The sequence below is a fragment of the Malaclemys terrapin genome, chromosome 14 (genome assembly GCF_027887155.1).
Source record: "Malaclemys terrapin pileata isolate rMalTer1 chromosome 14, rMalTer1.hap1, whole genome shotgun sequence".
Classification (NCBI taxonomy): domain Eukaryota; kingdom Metazoa; phylum Chordata; order Testudines; family Emydidae; genus Malaclemys; species Malaclemys terrapin.
The window spans coordinates 42,464,370-42,480,196 of record NC_071518.1 but is presented as its reverse complement, the minus strand read 5'-3'; the positions used below and the strand labels follow the sequence as shown (position 1 = coordinate 42,480,196).

General features: G+C 53.3%; 1 protein-coding gene across 1 annotated transcript; it reads right to left on the bottom strand.

The window, feature by feature from the left end:
* Positions 1-5,443: 5,443 nt before the first annotated feature.
* LOC128848574 (C-factor-like) lies at positions 5,444-13,889 on the bottom strand. The gene is made up of 6 exons (XM_054048556.1): positions 13,668-13,889; positions 12,244-12,295; positions 11,422-11,609; positions 7,556-7,714; positions 6,705-6,824; positions 5,444-5,658 (listed from the first exon to the last, which is right to left on the bottom strand). Exons 1-6 carry the CDS (start codon positions 13,812-13,814, stop codon positions 5,545-5,547), a joined length of 780 nt encoding a protein of 259 aa, XP_053904531.1. The 5' UTR covers positions 13,815-13,889; the 3' UTR covers positions 5,444-5,544.
* Positions 13,890-15,827: the final 1,938 nt, after the last annotated feature.

Below are 15,827 nucleotides of genomic sequence, written 5' to 3'. Positions count from 1 at the left end.
GGCTCAGGCCCTCTGGTGCAGGGGCTGAGCAAGCAAACAGTTAAGGAGCCCAGGCCCTGGATCAGGGCGGGGCACACCCAGTTATGGCTCAGGCCCTCTGGTGCAGGGGCTGAGCGAGCAAACAGTTAAGGAGCCCAGGCCCTAGATCAGGGCGGGGCACACCCAGTTATAGCTCAGGCCCTTGGTTGCAGGGGCTGAGCAAGCAAACAGGTAAGGCACGCCTAGGCTCCTATAGCCGAGCGTTGGGTGAGGGGGAAGCCTGCCACCCGTGAGCGGGGGTGGCAGGGGGGAACGCAGGCCCACCCACTCCACTGCGTTCCAGCCCGGGACCCTAGCAGCAGTTACTGCCGCTGCTGGTCAGTGGGGTATCCTGCCCGAAACACACTGACATTGGCTCACATTCGTCTGCAGCCTGACCGGGGTCGGCTACCCCCGGGCTACTTCCAGGATCCCCCTCAGAGCCTACCTCGTTCGTCGCACCGGGCTCGGGCCAGTCCATCTGCATGGGCTCCTCTTGGCCAGGGCTTGGTGGCAGGTCCGGTAGCTCCACCGGGAAATCAGGCCAACTGCACTCGGGCGGCTCCTCTGGGTAACAGCAGGGGCAGAGGGGTTCTGGTGCGGTCTCGCCTTCCGGGTTAGCAGGGGGGAGGGGTTCCCAGGGTTCCTCCCAGCAACAGGAGCGGACGGGCTCCGGCGGCTCCTCCTCGTAGTGGGCCCGGGGCAGCTCTGGCCAGTTAGGGTCCAGGCCTCGGAGGTCTCCCGGCCGGGAGCTCCCGGCCGCACGTCTGCTCTCTGTGGTGGCTGGCCGCTGACTGAGCTCTGGCGGCCGGCCTTTATACTTCCTGTCCCGCCCCTTTACTTCCGGGGGGCGGGAACAGGCGGCGGCGGCGGCTCCACCCACTCCGGTGCCTGCACGGGGGCTCCCTCTTCTGGGCAGGAGGGGAGCCACACCGACTCACTACACCAACCCATTTTAAATGGCCAACCCAATGGGTGCTTGGTATGGGAAATGAGGGTCCTGCTGTTTGAAACCATGTATAATGTTAACAGCTTGGTTCACCATGAAAGAGTCTACCCATTGTTCTCTAAAATGTGTCTTTTTAAATACTACTCTCCCTTTTTTCCCTCCCGCAGCTGCAAATGTTTCAATGCTCCCCGTATCATCTCCATCCCAGAGGCTAGCGAAGATTAGAAGGTGAAAAAAATGGACTCGCGATGAAATGTTCTCTGAGCTCATGCAGTCCTCCCACACTGAAAGAGCCCAGCAGAATGTGTGGAGGCAGACAATGTCAGAGTGCAGGAAAGCACAAAATGAACACGAGGGCAGGAGGGACACGCAAGAGGACAGGTGGCAGGATCAAGATGATAGGTGGCATCAGCATGATGAGAGGAGGCAGGAAGCAATGCTCAGGCTACTGGAGGATCAAACTGATATTCTTCAGCGTATTGTTGAGGTGCAGGACAGGCAGCAGGAGCACAGACCGCCACTGCAGCCCCGGTGTAACCAACCACCCTCCTCCCCAAGTTCCAGAGCCTCCTCACCCAGATGCCCAAGAACGCGGTGGGGGGGCCTCCGGGCACCCAACCACTTCACCCCAGAGGAACCAGGAGACAGCAGCAGACGGTACAATACAGCTGCTAACCATTTTTGCTAACTTGCAAAGGCAAGGAACTGCTGCTGTGTAGAACTGCAGTACCGCGTCTGCCAGCAGCACCCAGGAGACGTATGGTGATGATGAGCTGAGCGGGCTCCAGGCTTGCCGTCATATGTTGTCTGCACTGGTAACCCAGGAAAAAAGGCAAGAAATGATTTTTTTGCTGTTGCTTTCACGAAGGGAGGGAGAGACATCTACCCAGAACCACCTGCAACAATGTTTTTGACCCATCAGGCATTGGGAACTTAACCCAGAGTTCTAATGGGTGGCGGAGACTGCGGGAACTGTGGGATAGCTACCACAGTGCAACACTCCAAAATTCCAAAGCTAGCCTCGATACTGTGGATGCACACCACCGACTTAATGTGCTTAGTGGGGACACACACAATCAACTGTATCAAATCGATTTCTAAAAAATCAACTTCTATTAAATCGACCTAATTTCATACCCACAGACTCTACGTACCCACAGACTCTATGCTTGTGTGAGGGGAAGCATTGCTTCTTAGAGGTGCCCAGGGGGTGATATGTAATTGTCCCAGGTCACTGGGTTGGGGCTCGAGCCGGTTTTGCATTGTGTTATTGAAACGGAAACCCTAGATCAGGTGTCGGCAACCTTTCAGAAGTGGTGTGCCGAGTCTTCATTTATTCACTCTAATTTAAGGTTTTGCGTGCCAGTAATACATTTTAATGTTTTTTAGAAGGTCTCTCTATAAGTCTATATATTATATAACTAAACTATTGTTGTATTGTAAAATAAACAAGGTTTTCAAAATGTTTAAGAAGCTTCATTTAAAATTAAATTAAAATGTTGATCTTACGCCGCTGGCCCGCTCAGCCCGCTGCTGGTCTGGGGTTCCATCCACCGACTCCTGCCAGCCGGGATCCTGGCTGCCGGACCCGCTCAGCCCACTGCCGGTCTGGGGTTCTGGCCCTGCCCACATACAGTGGGTATCTACCTTCTCCCTGGTTCTTGCCCATTCTCTTCCTCTCTGCACTGAGCTGAGGGTGGGAGTGCACTGAGCACAGGACTGGGGGTGAAGGGTCTGGCCAGGAGCTAGAATCAGGGAGGGGGCTCAGGGTTGGGGCAGGAGGTTTGGGTGTGGGGCACTTACCTGGGCAGCTCCCATTTGGTGCGACGGGTGCAGGTGGGAATGTGGGGGGGGGGTGAAGGAGCTCCTGTTTGGTGCTCAGGGTGGGGGTGGGGATGCGGGGGTTCAAGAGTCAGGATGTGGGGGATGCATGGGGTGGGGGGGCCTGGGTATGTGTGGGGGTACAAGAGTCAGGGCAGAGGGCTGGGGGCATGTGAAGGGGTGCAGGTGTCAGAGCAGGAGGTGGGGGGGCTGGGTATGTGTGGGGGTGCCAGAGTCAGGGCTGGGGTCGTGCGGGGAGGGGGTGAAGGAGTCAAGCAGAGGCTGGATGTGTGTGAGGCGGATACAGGGCTCAGGGCAGGGGCCTGGGGTGTGTGTGGGGGGCCCAGGGCCCAGGGCACGGGCCTGGGGTGTGTGGGGGGCTGCAGGGCTCAGGGCAGAGGGCTCGGTGTGTGGGGGGCTGCAGGGCTCAGGGCAGAGGGCTCGGTGTGTGTGAGGGGGGGGTCAGGGCAGAGGGCTGGGGTGTGTGTGTGGGGGGGGTCAGGGCAGGGGGCTGGAGGGGATATGCCCCTATTCCACGCCCCCTTCTCCAAGGCCCTGCCCCCACTTCTTCTCTGCTTCCGCTGGGAGCAGCAAGCACGCTGACTCTGCTCCTTCCCGACCCCCTCCCTCACAAGGGCCATCAGCTGATCAGCCGGCAGGGAGGGACGGAGAGGCGGAGGAGGGGCAGGAACCCAGCACACTACAGGAAGAGGCAGGGCAGCTGGCAGGACCAAGCTTCTGTCCCCTGCCCCTTGCACCCTGTCCCCGCAGGGAGAGCGGGCGGAGCAGAGGGCAGAGAAGAGTGGGCCGGGCCGGGCTGGGCAGGATGCTGCTGCCTGCCAGGACTCACGTGCCGTCCTTGGTTGCCGACCCCTGCCCTAGATACTGAACCCGGCCCTTGTTGCTGCCAACTCTGACGGGAAGAAGGGTTACACTAGCAACACCTATCTGCTGTTTATTATTTTCACAAACCTCAGCAAAATGCTATTTTATCTTAGTGTACTCCAAGAGCAAAAGCTTACACACAGGCTTTAATATATTTTAGTATAGAGGATGCTGGTATAGTACAGAGGATGCTGGGGAAAATGGTTCACATTAGCATAAATGTGGATTATCTCAAAAATACCTAATATTGGCCAAGTAATTTTGGGAACATGCACCTTGGTGAAGGGCCCAGAGCGCCCAGCCTCTGCCCAGAGCTCAGGGCGGTCTAGTGGTTAGAGCAGAAGATTGAGAGTTAGGCTCCGGGGTTCAAAAAGAGACACTGAACACCTCTCTCTCTCAGTGTGTTCTCACAAGCACCAGTAGCCAGGCCTGTGACAGCTCCCTGCAGCATTCCCTCAACTCACCCACACTCCTGATTACCCACAGGCAGTTGGCACCACGATAGGGCTCAGATCTGACCTTGTGACACCCTGACAGCAGACGCTGCTGGAGCAGACTCCCGTGCAGTGCGATGTGCAGCCATCTGCATTGTCTGGTGCCGGAGCAGGGTCACTGCATGCACCACGGGCCCTGGCTGCAGACAAACCCAGACACCAGGTGCCTGGTACATGAGGGTGAGATGGGACAGAATCGGAGGCAGCCCTTCACCCCACAGCTCATGTGGGCAGCACTGCGATCCCTAAACACACACTGAAGGGCCAAGGGTGGCAGCTGCCCCATGTGCCCCAGTCTGTGGATGTCCCCCAGCTTGGTTCCTTCCTGCCGAGTGCAGAGTAGAGTCCCTTCATCTCCCAGAAGGGCCAAGTTCCTCCATGTACGCCTGTGGGGAAGACCCTCCCTTTGGTGCTGGTGCCTCTCCCTTTCCTGGCTGGTCTCACCCTGTATGGAAAGCCCACTCAGGCTCCATGAGCGAGGCATCCCCTGTGGATCCTCCTGGCTCTCCCTTCCATGCCCAGGGAAAGTGTGACCCCTCCCCCGCCTCCTGGAGCACTGCCTTCCCCAACCAATGGACCTATCTGGTCTTTCCCCTGGGCACATGCCAACCAGGTAGGCAACAGACAGGCAAGGCTCCCCCATCCCCAAGGGGTCCCTCACCCCATGAAGAGAAAGAGCTGATATACCCAGCAGGTCCTGGCCGCCCCCATCCCAGCGCCCTCTGAGTTGTTTTGGGGGTAGGGCCATCTTGGACCAGGTTACAGAATGTTGCCCTGTATATTTCAGCATGGCTAATTCAATACATTGCACTGGTGGGGGGAAGGGATTGTGTGTGTTACGTCCCGTGGGGTTTCCCAGGGATCTCTCAGTGTGGTGTCTGTTCCTGGGTGGGGGGTTGAGGCTTCAGGACTTGGGACAAGAAGACCCCTTAACAACTCCTCCAGACACTCTTGAAATCCAGCTGCTGTTGGCCTGAGAGAAACCCTCCCGCAGGATGTTCCCTGGGACCTGAACGACCTGGTGTTCTTCCCATGCCTGGCGGCCACAAAAGCCACCCCCAGCCTGCCCTCCCAGCCAGCAACCCGCTCACCCTTCTCCATCCAGCCCGCCCCCAGCTCCTCCCACGCAGACCAGCTCTGGGCTTTGGCTGTGGTGGGAGGAATCCGTGAAGGTCTCCCCAGTGAGAACCATCACATGGAGCTGCCCCCCACAAGGCAGCCCCACCTGTGGCGTAGCCTGTGGTTGTCAGGCCAGGCAGGGCTCAGGCAGGGCTGCTGCGTTAGAACAGTGGGTTTATTGAGGACACAGGCACAACTGATGGCACAGTCACTGGAATGGCCTGGCCCAGGGCTCCTGTTGCATGGCCGGGGGGCATCTCACCAGGGAACAACTTTCCCTTCCCAGCTCACAAAGGCCCCGTTGTCCTTCTCGGAGAGCGTCTGGAGCACGTTCAGGATCCCTCGGACACTTGCATCCACCGTCAGCGGGGCCTGCACGGGGCAAAGGAGAGTGAGGGGGAGGAACTTGCCCTGGGGGCGGCCAAGGACACCAGGGGCCCAGGGTAAAGACCAGGATCGGCTCCGGGGTGGCCCAGGGGAAGGGATCTAGAGACTTGCAACGAAACTGGAACCTGAAGGTTGTCGGATTTCGGTCAGGTGGGGTCTGAAAACAACCTGACACACTCTGGCTGGGGTCTGGTGGTCTCTCGTTACCTTCTCCTGCCATGGGATTGCTGAGGTGGTGGCTGCATTTCTGTGCTCCTGCTGGCCACCACCACCTCACCGCGCTGTGCATGCTGTGGAACAAGTGTGCTGATTACTGGCAGCCCGTCCCCCCGGCAGCACACATTGCACAGCGAGGCGGTGGTGGCTGGCATGAGCAGGGCATACAGCCACTGCCATGCTGACCCCACGGGTGTGAGACAGCTGGAGATGGGTGGCTGGCACGGGGTGTTTGAAGGGGAAGCCCCCACCAGGCCGAGCCCAAAGGACAAGGTGGCAGCAGTGGCATAGACACAGGTTCAAAGGCAGTGTCAGGTTCAGATTGGATCTGGTTTCAAAACAACTTGACATTCTTGGATTGGTTTGGGTCTAGTTGGGCTTAAAATTTGTCTGAAACTATCAGACCTGGCCAGGTGCTGGTCCAGGCCGCTAGGTGCCCATGGGTGAGGCCAGGATCTCCCTGGGGACAGCCGAAACCATGAGGGGCCAACCCAGGTCACTGTCCCCTGATGCTGGTGCCCATGGCGACCAGCTCCCACCTCCCCCAGCTCCCCATGGCAGCAGCTCTGCTGACGTTTGCTTTGCGATGCCAGGAGCTGGAGGAACCAAGGAAGTGGCAGCAGGGGGATCAATGCCCAGAACACAGCGCTGAATCCCCAGGAGGTGGGAGCTGATGACAGGCTGATTGCGACAGTTTTCCTCCATACAGGTCAGAAGTGGAGGGGGCAACAGCTTACGGCGTAACCATTCCCCCTACAATGAACATCTGCCCATGACATGAGGCTACAACTGGCCTCTCCCAGCAAGGTATATACCGTGAAGGTGGCTGAGTTCCCCATGTCAGTCTGCACCCAGCCAGGATGGACAGCGATGCTGAGGATCCCGTCTTCTCCATACCCCAAGGATTGGCACTTGGTGAGCATGTTCAGAGCAGCCTGTGGGCGAGACACACCATGAGCAGAGACTGCAGCACATGGGGAAGGGGAATGAGCCCTACAGGAAATGATCCCAGATCCTGAGGGCAGGGAAGGGAGAGACAGACAAGGGGGTGAGGACCCTGGTGTGAGCTGCAGTCTCTGATGCTCGATGGGGACAACAAGGTGCTCTTGGGGGCATGACCATGAGGAAGGGGATGTAGCTGTACTTCAATGAGCCACAGCTACTGTGTGGCTTCAGGGGGTCTGTGACAGCTGAGTACAAGTTACAGCAGTGCTGAGGCTGCTCTAGGTTATGCATGATCTGGGGGGGAGCAGAGGGAAGTGTAAATGTGGCATCGATTCTTCCCCCCCCCCTCCAGGTTTCACCGGGGACAACAGAGGATCTGGTCCCCTTGATTTAAACCTAGTGACAGTCTCTCAACTGGGTATATTCACCTCTAGGAAGGGCTATAATTAATAGCTCTATAGTGGCCCTCTCCTGTCTGTGCTGAGACGGGCTAGTCTAGTGCTGAGGAGCCCCATGCGCCTCCCAGTATGAGGGTTTCCCGGGTGGGATACACACATGGTGGAAGGTTCCTCACTGAAGGGGAACTGCGGGAGCTGATGTGAATTCCCAGCAGCTGAACAACAGCTGGTCCCACCCGACACAGCGGTGGAAGCTAGAACGGCTGGGCAGGAGGGTGGGGAACATGGGGAAAGCACTGAGTGACACTGAGCACGTCCTGTACCTTGCTGCAGCGATAGGCGATAGCTTGGCCCACATGCCAGATAAAGACATTCTGGATGGAGCCAGCCCCACTGGACATGTTGACAATGGCTGCCTTGCTACAGCTCAGCCCTTTCTGGTTGCTTCCCTGGGCAGCCTTCTTCAGCAAGGGCAGGAATGCCTGGACAATGGGGAGAAAAGAGCACCCCCAGGGTCAGCTTAGGAGAAAGGAACCCGGGTTGTGAGGCAGTGGCACTGGAACAGAGAGGGCCAAGGGGCCGTGGCCCTCCCACTTTTGAAAGTGGATGGGTCTGGCTCATTCACTTTTTGCCACGGCCCAGTCCCCTGCTCCTCCTCCTCTTCTCCTCAGGCCCCGCCCTCTGGCCAGGCTGGAAGCTGTAGCCTGGCCGGGTAAGGGTGGACCGGGGAGCCATGGACCCTGCACCTGCCCGGGGTGGGGTGGGAGGTGGTGAGAGCAGCCACCAGCCTGTTCCCTGCCCCTCGGCCTCCCCACCACGGGCAGATGGAGGGTCCGCGGCTCCCCACAGCTGCCGAGGCTCTTACCAGGGCCTGGCTGTGGCTCTTCGGCCACCAGGCCAGAAGCCGGAGCCAGGTTGGGGTAAGGGTCATGGGGGCAGCTGTGGGCCTTCCACCCGCACCGGCTCCCCAGCCCAACCACGGCTTCCGGCTTGGCTGGGAGACGGGGCTTTGTGGGGAAGACAAGGGGCAGGAGCAGGGCCATGGAGGGGGCGAGGCCTTGTCACCCCCCCAATTTTAGGAAGAATCCGTTGCCCGTGTTGTGAGGCTCCTCACCACCACCTGCCCTTAGTGTGAAGCAGTCTTGTCTGTACCGGCTGTGGAGCAGCTTCCTGAAATCACCAGCCTCTGGCAACACAAACCCGGCCTTCCAGGCCTCCATAGGCCTCGCTCTCTATACAGGTTAGTGATAGACACACACCGACTCCAGAGCCCTCCGAGTGTTCCCTGCAGTGTCCAGCCCCTTGGCCACTGGCAGAAATACCAGGCCTGCTGTTCCCAGAGGAAAGGACGCACCAGCCAGTAAGATTCAGCTCAGGATCGTCACTTTGCTTAGCACACTAGCACTTAGATCAGTGGTTCCCAAACTTTAACAACCTGTGAACCCCTTTCACTAAAATGTCAAGTCTCGCGAACCCCCTCCTAAAAATGAATATTTCCAGGGATTTTCTCCTTTACCTGAGTATAAATTATAAAAGCAGTGATCTTGGAAATATAAAATTTGTTTTTATGACATGCTTATTACACACTATTAATTATTAATTATTATTTATAATTACACTATTTTTATTACATTATGAAAATGGCAACACTCTTCCAAGATCTCACTTCCGTAGCTTGTATCACTTTGAATAAGCCTGTTATAAGTCAAAACTCCTAGGTTTCCTCAAGGAGTATCAGATTTGAAACAGCATGAAGGTATTTAAGAAGCCAACTCAAAGAGTTCCTCCTACATAAGTATTCAGGTCTTGAGTAGTCCAGGCAAACAACGCACATTACAACAAAGCTTAAACTTGTTCTTCATAATAATTTTAAAAACAATAATACCTGCCTATTTAATTTTAAAAACAGCAAAAAATATCCACCTCCCTTTTCCATTTCTTATAAGGAGTCTTGAAGTTTAAATCTCCTCAGTATGATCGATATACTTGCTTTGATCTGCTTAGCTCTTGGAAGTCCAGGGGCTTCAGGCTGCTGGCCCCGTGCTGTCTGGAGTCCCTAGGGACAGCTCTGTCTGCCATTAGGGAATTTTTTCCTGAGAACCCCCTGTAACATTTCGTGAACCCCAGGGGTTCACGAACCCCAATTTGGGAACCACTGACTTAGATCTATCTATAGTGAAAACAAGGATACGTTTATTATCAAAGAACAGAAAGTCAGTGAGTGAGAGTAAGAATTTTGGAAACAAATGGTTACATAGAAAACAAAATCAATAACACGCTTTCTAGAGATGAAACTTAACTAGCAAGTCTCCTCCTGTCTAAAGAAGCTTGTCTCACCCAAAGTTCTCTCCAGTGTTTCCAACCAAGCCTGGCTGGGATCCCTTTTTCATGAAGCAAACTCCCTGCCTGTTTACTTCCTCAGTGAAGGATTTCACCATGTCTTCTTTGTCCCCCAAATATACTCAGGCAAACCTTTGATGTGCACCTTAAGATGGTGTACACATGGATGCACCCACACACGCCGCTTATGTTTTCCTGTTACTCTTCTGTCTTTGAAGGTTTCACAATCCTTCATTAGCATTCAGTTCAGACTGGTGAGAGGAGACCCACTGGGAACTATACAATACTTAGTTTCCATGGAAACTGCCAGGTAGATAAACATTTCTTTTCTGACAAGAAACCTGTGTACGGACATACCTTATCCAGCATCTGTATGTGCATTTCACAATTATATTGACGCCCAGGGTGACACCGACTTTCATTGGAGACCTCACATGCCACTCTTTGGTGAACAAGAATGCACACACCAGACTCATCAGGACCCTGTAATCTCTTGCCAGTTGGTGTTATGAGGTTTCTGTGTCACTGTGGGTGCTCTGCACCTGAGGGTCAAGCTCTTGGCTTGGCCTGCCTACACTTCGGACCCCTGTCATCTGCCACTTCTGGGGAGGTTCGGAGGAAGCAGTCACTGCGTTGCTCAGCCGCAGTTCAGCACACACTGCACTACAGGCACAGTTAAGTGAGACTCATCTCGTGAACTGCATCTAAGGAAGGCTGAGCTGCTGCTGAATCGGAAGCTGTAGGTGGAGGAAGAGTCCAGAGAGGCCTGGGAGCCTTAGACAGAATCTAACAAGCAATAGATGCATTTGGCAAAGGAGAGAAACACATCCATGAGAATCCCCTTCCTACTACTCTACTGGGGACTATTTATTGAAGAGAAAGGGCATGCTGCAGAACCCCCCTGCCCTTTTCTTTAAGTAATTATTCTACTGGGGACTATTTGTCATGGAGAAAGGATACACTGGAAACCATCACCACTCTTTGTTTTAAGGGAATGGAATCTACTGTGGGAGCTGGACTCTACTGGTTTGGAACCCCAAGAAGGGCAGAGCTAGGGGTAAATCCACAAAGGGATTTAGGTGCCTAACCACCTGATTTAGACACCTAATTCCCAGTTATAATCATTGCTGTGATCCACAAAACCACCGCTCGGCTGCTGCCTAATTGTGCAGGTGCCCAACTTTCTGCTGTAAAAGTTCCCTAGGCCCTCAAGTTTTTCATTCTGACTATGTGCCCTGTAGCCTCACTCCCCGCATCCAGACACCATCTCCTGACTGAGCTCCAGAGCGATCCTCAAACCCAGAGAAGATAGGCATTCCTCCACTTACCTTGCCTGCGGGGCCCGATCCGGTGGGCATGCTCAGAGGCTACATAACTCCACACAAAATGGCGGGGGTGGAGGAGATAGAGACCTCTCTTATAAGCTAACTCGGGCTTTGTGCATCAGATTGTTCTTGCAGTGATTGTCTAGATGCTTAAAAGTTAGGGATTGAAACACTGAGTATTGCGAAGCCAGACCATGTGTAGATCTTGGCCTATGGATTCATTTCTCAGGTGGTTAAAGTCCCACAATCATAGAATCATAGAAGATTAGGGTTGAAAGAGACCTCAGGAGGTCATCTAGTGCAATCCCCTGGTCAAAGCACGACCAACCCCAACTAAATCATCCCAGCCAGGCCTTTGTCAAGCTGGGCCTTAAAAACCTCTAAGGCCCTGCAGCGTGCGGTGTAAACAACCAAGGCCCCCACATAGATCCAGTAACTAGAATCCAGGGGAAGGGAAGATTTCTGGCCTAAGCAAAATCAAACCCAAGTGCAGCCGGCGACATGCCCTTGATCGGGGCTCTTACCTGGCTCACGAGCAAGGGTCCTATCACATTTGTTGTGTACACCAGGGACATGCCCTCCAGAGTCTCAGACTCTAGTGTATTCTTCCTCGCTATCCCAGCGTTGTTTATCAACAGATTCAGCCCCGAGCCTTTCAGATGCTCCTCAACTCTGGCTGCTGCTGCCTTGATGCTGGCTGGGTCTGTAGCGTCTATAGAGACACAGCACGGGGTTCAGGTGCATGATTCCTCCTCCCTCATGTCACCCCATAGCACACCCTTCCCCCCAGCGGAAATGAGAGGTAGGAGAGGGGGTGGAAGTTGGGAGGAAAAGTTGCTGCTGGGTCCAGAGAAGTGGAATTGTAGTGGGGCAATAATAGGAAAGGATAATGATATTAAAAATAATTATGAGTTATTTGGACAATCTTAGTAAGAGATTTAAAAACCCTAAATGTATTGTGATTAGTGAATACTTCAGATGTGTGTAGTTGATCTAAATTAGACAAAGAACTGGAATAATCTAAAACTATTTTTGAATTCATTCTAGGTGAGAGAATTGATCAGCTGGATGCGTGAGGCTCTGTCCCAGAAGTGGGAATGCATGACAGAGCTGCCCATGTGTGATTGTCACATGAGGGGCCTGGCACATAGTGGCCCTGAGGCTTTCCCAGCAGGGCTCCCCACTCACACCCGCCTTCTCTGGGGCTGGGTAAGGAGTCAATGGGCTCCAAGTGATTATTGACTCTGGTCCTGTTCTCCCCACTGAGATCTGGAGGGCAGGGAACAGGGAACAACGTGACCCTGAGCAAGGGAACCTCAACTCTGGGACCAGGGCAGGGCACCCACCTAGTGCAATGATCACCACGTTTGGATGCCTGGACACCAAGTTCTTCAATTGCTGGAAAAGAATAAAGTTGATGATTATTGACAGAGCCGCCACCCCTGGGCGATGGCCAGGCTGGGCAGAGTCCAGCTCCCTGCTGCTACCTGGGGCCGAAACAATAGCTTATTGCTTTGACTCTGCAAAGCCCCCACGTGCAGCACCCAGCTCTGGCTTTCTGGGTCTGTAGGAGGCGTCTGTCTGTCTCCTGAGCATCGAAAACACCATCATCTAACTCAGTGCGATCGAGGCAGGGACACAAACCATTTCCCTGTCAGTAACGCACCTGTGCTCCCTGCCCTCTCCCTCCATGGACTCTGGGAGTCTGTGATGCCGGGGGCTGGTCAGGGCACAGGGACTGCGAGGAGCAGCCGGGACATTGTGAATGAGGACACTGGAGAGGAGCAGGGCACTGGGGGCAGGAAGCAGGTTTAGGAATGATATGGGAATGGGGGGCAGGAGTGAGGCGGAGTGGTGCAGAGACAGGGATGGGGTTGGGGGGCAGCTCCCCTACCATGGGGCAGTTGTGGGGAAGGGGAGTCCTCGCTCAGGAGCCAGGGGAAGGCAGTGTGGCAGTGTTGCCAGCTCTCATGAACTGGTTGTGAGGGAGGATTTTGGCAATGACACAAGAAGCAACGCTGATTCTGCAGTTTTCCAGGGTGGGCCTGTGGGCAGAGCTCAGTGCAAGAGCCTGGGGGCTGAGGACATAGAGCAGCCCTGCCTCTATGTAAGCATGGCCCTAGAGCAGACAGAGGGTCTGGGGCAGGGGCAGACAAGGGAGGGGGAAGTCAGGGAAGTGGTGCTGGGGAGGCCTGAGCAGAGAAGTGCTGCTGCTGGTTCAGCACAGCCATAGGAAATGGATGGCCGTTCCCCTGTGTGAAGAAGGGGAGTGGAGTTGCCATCGGAGCAGCCAGGGAGTGCCGTGCATTTTGTGCACATTAAAGATAGACTTTTCCACCCGAAATGATCCACGCGCACGTTGACAGAGGAATAGAGGGAGTTACAAAGTCACATGACAGACTAAAAAACTGATTTTGTAAAAAGGTTCATGATTTTGGGGGTCGGACGCATGATTTTGTCTCTCTTGAGGCCGGCAGTACTGGGTATGTTTACACCACAATCACACCAGGTATACGCTGTACAAGCCGGCCCAGAACCACTGGGGAATTATTCAAGGGCCAGCCTGTGCTACCGCATCCTCACTGCTCCGGTACTCGAGCTACCTCTGGTAAAGCTAGCTCGGGTGTAGCTACAACCCTCAGGCTGGAGCTGTGTCTGCAATCCCCTCCTCCTCCGGCACGTTGCTCTCGGAGCCGAAGGTGTCTTCAGATTCCCCTCCCTCCCCACCACCATGCACAGCTAACTCCATCTCACCTCGCCCCGCTCTCACCTGCGCTCGCTCTCCCTCCGGGTCCCGGCAGGTCGCAAAGACCCACTCCGGTGGGTTTGATTTCTCCAGAAACTGCTTGACGAGCTCCAGGCCGATTCCCCGATTGGCCCCAGTCACCAGAACGCTGCGGACATTAAAGCCAGCCATGGTCCCTCGCCTGCCTCTGCCCCAGCTGGCAGTGCCTCTACTCAGTGAGAGCTGGGCTAGTTCTAGCCTGCACTTTCCCTGCACCTGGGGTTATATAAAGGTAGCTCGAGGGAATGAGCTCTATGCTGCCATCTAATGGTGAGATGAGATAAAGATGGAATGAGCCAGACCTTATTTGTTACCCATCATCTCAGGATGAACAGTTTAGTTGTTTTGGTTACTACTTATTGAAGTTTTGGGTGCAGGGCCTTTGAAGTGCTGGTCTCCTTATTGTGTGAGAGGGCCCACAACTGTACTCAACACGCTCTAAGGAGTCACCACAACCATGATCTGTTTTCCACAGCTGGGCAGTGGTGTTGGAAACAAAGCAGGGAGAAACTGGGTGGGGGAAAGGCATATGCTTGTATGAGATATGAAAGTAAGGACTTTGCTCTAGAAATCTATGTGATGTTTAATTTTCTCTACAAAGTGATAATAAGACTGTGTGAACTGGGAAGGGTAAACTCTGGGGGCGGAGGGATAGCTCAGTGGTTTGAGCATTGGCCTGTTAAACCCGGGGTTATGAGCTCAATCCTTGAGGGGGCCATTTAGGGATCTGAAGCAAAAATCTGTCTGGAGATTAGTCCTCCTTTGAGCAGGGAGCTGGACTAGATGACCTCCTGAGGTCCCTTCCAACCCTGAGATTCTATGATAAGGATGTAGATCTGCAAGTGTAGAGGCAATGACAAGTGTCCAGGTCCCTGTACTGTAGCCTGATTTGGGGTATGTTAGTAATGTTGATTTAATTGTATTTAATTAATTTTACTTAATTAATAATTATTATCAATATTAATTAGCATGGGTTTAGGCTCACCAATTTGTTTGATCAGAAGATAAACGTTCATCCTGAATCAGGCTTCACCGAGTTTATAAAAGGACCTTCGGGGGTATGACAGGAAGTTCACACTTAGACAGATATAGTTATTAAGACCTTTTATTAAAATCAATGAAATAGTAAGCCAAAGGTAAAACAGTTAGAATTACAGAGTTACAATTGTATTACTGTTATTCAAGAGATACATATGATAATACAATATTATGTGCTGCAAACTTTGGTTAATATTCACACTCTGTTTTAATAATCCGGTGTTGGAAGATACGGGACCACACGTCTGGCAGTTCCGGCTTCACACCTCTAGCAGAGGAAGCTAATGCAGAGCTGTTAAAGCTGTTTACCCTTTAACTTAACTCAATAAGTCTTAAACTGTAATAAAGCGTACGGAAACCAAGCTTAGCCTAGTCCCCTTAAAACTTAAAGTTTGAAAAGAAACAAAGTACGGCCTATTAATAGTTAATAGCCGTCGTAGATGGGTAGCATCAATACGTTGTTGAAGATGGAGACAATGAAGAGTAGATGGGTGGCAGATTGCCTCCCAAAATGGCGAGATGAATCGCCTTTTCATAGGGCATTGGTCAGAAATCCTTCCTCTTACGCCCAAATTTCATCCTTCCCCCACAGAAATGTTAGGGTACACTTACCCCATAGGCTAGTGTGTATGTGTGTATGGATGACAGGTATGTACGCACTTGTGGTGTACTTGTTAAGTCTCAAAAAGAACAGGAGTACTTGTGGCACCTTAGAGACTAACAAATTTATTAGAGCATAAGCTTTCGTGGGCTACAGCCCACTTCTTCGGATGCATATAGAGTGAAACATATATTGAGGAGATATATATACACACATACAGAGAGCATGAACAGGTGGGAGTTGTCTTACCAACTCTGAGAGGCCAATTAAGTAGGAGAAAAAAAACTTTTGAAGTGATAATCAAGATAGCTCAGTACAGACAGTTTGATAAGAAGCAAGTGTGAGAATACTTACAAGGGGAGATAGATTCAATGTTTGTAATGGCTCAGCCATTCCCAGTCCCTATTTAATTCTGAGTTGATTGTGTCTAGTTTGCATATCAATTCCAGCTCAGCAGTCTCTCGTTGGAGTCTGTTTTTGAAGGTTTTCTGTTTTAAGATAGCCAC

Coding starts and splice junctions, on each gene's coding strand:
- LOC128848574 (XM_054048556.1), bottom strand. CDS start 13,814: ATGGCTGGCTTTAATGTCCGCAGCGTTCTGGTGACTGGGGCCAATCGG. Junction 7,715..11,421: donor GACCCTTGCTCGTGAGCCAG/GTAAGAGCCCCG, acceptor CCCATTGTCCAG/GCATTCCTGCCCTTGCTGAA. Junction 5,659..6,704: donor GGAACTCAGCCACCTTCACG/GTATATACCTTG, acceptor TGCCCCGTGCAG/GCCCCGCTGACGGTGGATGC.